We start from the raw sequence: 3,929 nt of genomic DNA on the forward strand, positions 1-3,929 counted from the left end.
TGACTCACAATGTACCACAGGCTGGCCTTGAATTTGCTTCGATTTTCCTGCCTCAGCCTCCTGAGTTCTGGGATTATAGGCATGCACCACCATGCCTGGCCAGTTTCTTTACTGCAAATTTAACTTTGCATTTAAAAAATATTATATGAGGGCTGGCCAAATAGCTCAGTAGATTAAAGCACCTGCAAACAGGCACAGGGGCCAGGGGTTTGATCCCCAGGCCTGCTATGCTGGCTCTGCCCCTAGGGCATGCTGAGATGGCAATTGAGACTGGGCGTGGTGGTGCGTGCTATAATCCCAGCTCTTGGGAGGCTATAAATAGGCGGATCACTACAAGTTCGATCTAGTAGTGAGACTCTGAACACCCTCTAGACCTTTCCCTAAAATTTAAAAAAAAAAAAATTATATGGAGGTTTAGGCCTATAATCCCAGAACTATGGGAGGTTCAGACAGGAGGATCACAAGTTTGAGTCTAGCCTGGGCAACTTAGAGACTTAGTGAGACTCTGTCTCAAAATGTTTTGAAAAAATTCTGAAGGGCTGGTATGGCTGTAGATCATTGTAAAAACCCTGGCTTCAATTCCCAGTACTGGAAAAAGCCTGACTGTGTAGTGGGAATATGTTTGGGTAATCTCCTCTGTCCCACTGATAGAATTAGAAATCCCTTTGGATGTGACCTGGATGTCAAATTAGCCCAGCAGAAGAGTTTCTAGAAAAACGAACCTCACGGACATAGAGCCCCCATCTTACCTTCCTGATGTGTGCGCACGCATGTGTGTGTGTATACAGCGATGACTGAGCATCATCCTGCTTTATTCCCATGGCTCCGCCCACCCTGATGATGGTTTCAGGTTGTGCAGAAGTGATGGGAGAGGCCTGTGTGATGACAGGCAACCCAGAGACAGATGGGGGAACTGCCAGTACCCACGGCCATCGCAAGGCCCGCTTGATCTGGCTGCAAGCCTCAGGCCTGATGAAGGACTCGGGAGGACAGGATGGCCAGAGAGGCCAGGCCGGGCCAGCACTGCTCAAATCCAGAGGGCGGAGAGTATGGGGGCTCCACAAACAGCTGCTTCCCGTGGCCCCAGCAAGATGTAACCCTGTTTTCTATATCCCGCTGCCTGAGAAGCCCCCCCAAGAGCTAAGAATCTCAAATAGTCCTGGGAAGGGTAGCGGCAGCAAGGAAGGAAGAAATCAGAATCTTGGCCCGAGTCCCTAATGGTGATTTCAGGACCATAATCAGCCAGTGAAAGAGAGAAGTGCTGGAGGCAGGGACGGGAAAGCCCTCTGACTTCTCTAACCAAAGCCACATCCATCTGCTCACTGGTGGGTGAGGGGCAGAGCTTGGGGTTACTCAGCTGAAACCCCCTCTTCCCCATGCAGCCCCAGGCCAGTTGGCCTTGAGCTCAGAGCTCATTTCAAGCCTCTTCTTCTTTTAAGATGAAAACTGCCCCTCAGTCAATTCCTTTTGGTCAACTGCTCCTGTTTGGTAATGTGTGTACCCTGGCATCTGGGGACCACACCAACCAAATCCCCTTGTGCCCATTCCACAGAGCAACCTCCCCCCACCTCGGAGTGGGGGTGCTACTTGTTTTGCTTCCTCTTTAAGTGAGATGACCTGGCTTCTTCCTATTTGCCCCATGCAAAGGACCTAGACATCACCCAGCAGATGTGACCTGGGGTCTTCTTTCCCACAGTTTTCCATGACAGGGCTGCCAGGTGACCAGGGCCTCCTCTTGTCCCCAGTCCCAGCGGCATGGATGGAGCATTCAGAGAGGGCTCCAGGCTGAGGGCCTGCTCCACAAGAACAAAGCTGGGTCTGAAAGGAAAGATTCCAAGGAGACCCTTAAACTTCTCACTTGGCGGACACTGCATTTCCCACCTAGGATGCCTCAGTCGTCCTGAAAGCCACTCGAGACCTGCCGTGTGTCCTCAGAGTGAAGCAGTCAAGAAGCTCTTTTCCTTTCGTGTGACCAAGTGAAGAGCCACCTCTGAGAACCTGAGCAATGTCTTCTCTTCCCTGCTCGACCTCAGCAGTGTCATCCCTTTCCTGTCCGGGGTAAGCTGGCCACTGTCACTTAGGCTTATCTGTCAGCACACACTGAGATAGAGCAAAAAAGAGGAAGATAGAGAGAGACCCTGACACTGAGGCCACACATGTGCTGTGGAGGGGAGGGCACGTGCCCCAGCCTCTGCTCAGCTGCTGCCAGGCACGCGGGCCCCGTTCCTCACCAGGGTCACTGGCCAGAGCAGGGTCTCTCCTGGTTGCCAAGGCAGGAGGGCCTCTGCCACTGCCTTGCCTGGCTCAAGGACATGGAAGAGATGCCCTGGAGACCCAGTGATCTGGGGCGTGAGGAGCAGCAGAACGCTTCAGGCCAAGCCCTCACCAGGTAGCTACTTATGCTTCCTACTGGACACTCAGTTCTAACCCCAGTGACACAGGGAAAGAAATCCTTTCAGGTATGAAATAAAAGGATGTTCTTGGACTAGTGCTCAAAAGTCCAAACTAGAAAGCAATTTTATCCTGCCCAAGCATGTAAGACAGTGCATCAAAACCAAATGTGTTCTGTGAGTAAGGCTGCTCCTGGAAGACGCTCTTCCCAGCACGCGGGCCATGGCAGGTTCGAGAGTGGTGGCTGGAGCTGCCAGCAGGGTGTTAGTGGCGCTGCTGCAGTGGGCTGGAGCTGGCAGGCCCTCAGGGGCTGGTGGTGAGACTATTTTCTGGGGGCATGTTGGAGGCCCATCATGGTTTTCATGTAATTTTGCTGGACAAACACAAGGAGAGAGAAGAGGAATTGATCAGGAGCTATGGAGTTAGCAGGGACTGAGGAACTGTGCGCCTTCACATTCATCTCCCCATTCTTACATTCATTACACACAGAGATAAAAGCTGTTAGATTCAATAAAATAAGAAGATTTTGGACCTTAAAAAACCTGACCCTATATATTCCATTATGAGTAAATGCATGAAAGTTTAAGTGGTTCAAGTTCAACATTGCGTAAAAAGTTAGCGAATAGCGTTGGCAGTTTAACAACTGAGCAAGACCTTTGTCTCAAAAACACAAGGCAGGGAGGCATATGCTTTGATGAAAGGTCTGGGTTCAGTCTCTAGCACTGCGAGTGAAACTGTGTCTCAAAATAAAAATACACTTGATCTTAGCCAAAAGGCCGAGAAGCGATCAAAATAAAAATAAAAAGGGATGTGGACTATAGCTCGTTGGTAGAGTGCCTGGGTTTGATCCTTTCATAACTGAAAAAAAAAAGTATCACAAACAAAAGAGTAAATTAATAATCAGGGGTCTGAGGCTGTAGCTCAGTAGCATGCACATGTATCAGGCTCTGGGCTTGATTCTAGTACCCCCTTCAAAAAATTAACCAATTAATTTAAAAAGGAAACGCGAACTCTATGTGTTCATCAATATGAGATGGGTGAGGCAGGGGTGGTGGTTCATGCCTGCAATCCCAGCCTGTGGGAGGCTGAGGTAGGACAGTCACAAATTCAATCTCAGCCTGGGCAATTTAGCAACTTTAAAAAAAGAAAACCTGTTTTAAAACAAAATATTAAAAAATGAGCTAGGGATGTCACTCAGCACTCCCTGAGTTCAATCCCCAGCACACCCCGAACACATGCAGATGAGCTAAACCCACTTTGGTAAATGCTCATGCCGAACCCTAGTTTTCAACTGTCAAAAAGAACAGTGGTTCACACAGGCTGGCATGCCATGGTCTTCAGCATGCTGAGTGGGAAAGCAAAACGCAGAACAATCTAGGGGGCGCTAGAATCAAGAGACAGAGTTCCCTGTCAGAGGAGGTTGATGGCAAGTGGAAGGATGGGATACAAGGTGCTTGTACCTTCATACTTTTTAAAATATATTTAAGGGGCTGGAGAGATGGCTCAGTGGAATAAGCACTTCCATAGCAAGCACAAGG

General features: G+C 49.3%; 1 protein-coding gene across 6 annotated transcripts in view; it reads right to left on the bottom strand.

The window, feature by feature from the left end:
- Positions 1-2,499: 2,499 nt before the first annotated feature.
- The window catches only part of Kif9 (kinesin family member 9), a 44,249-nt gene continuing 42,819 nt past the window's right edge, over positions 2,500-3,929 (bottom strand). For all 6 annotated transcript variants that reach the window (XM_023700653.1, XM_023700655.1, XM_023700651.1 and 3 more), the window contains one exon: positions 2,500-2,764. In XM_023700653.1, the coding sequence (XP_023556421.1) occupies positions 2,714-2,764 (51 nt within the window). In that variant the 3' untranslated portion in view covers positions 2,500-2,713. The remainder of the gene's footprint in view (positions 2,765-3,929) is intronic.

The sequence above is a fragment of the Octodon degus genome, unplaced genomic scaffold (genome assembly GCF_000260255.1).
Source record: "Octodon degus isolate 3935 unplaced genomic scaffold, OctDeg1.0 scaffold00126, whole genome shotgun sequence".
Taxonomy (NCBI): Eukaryota; Metazoa; Chordata; class Mammalia; order Rodentia; family Octodontidae; genus Octodon; species Octodon degus.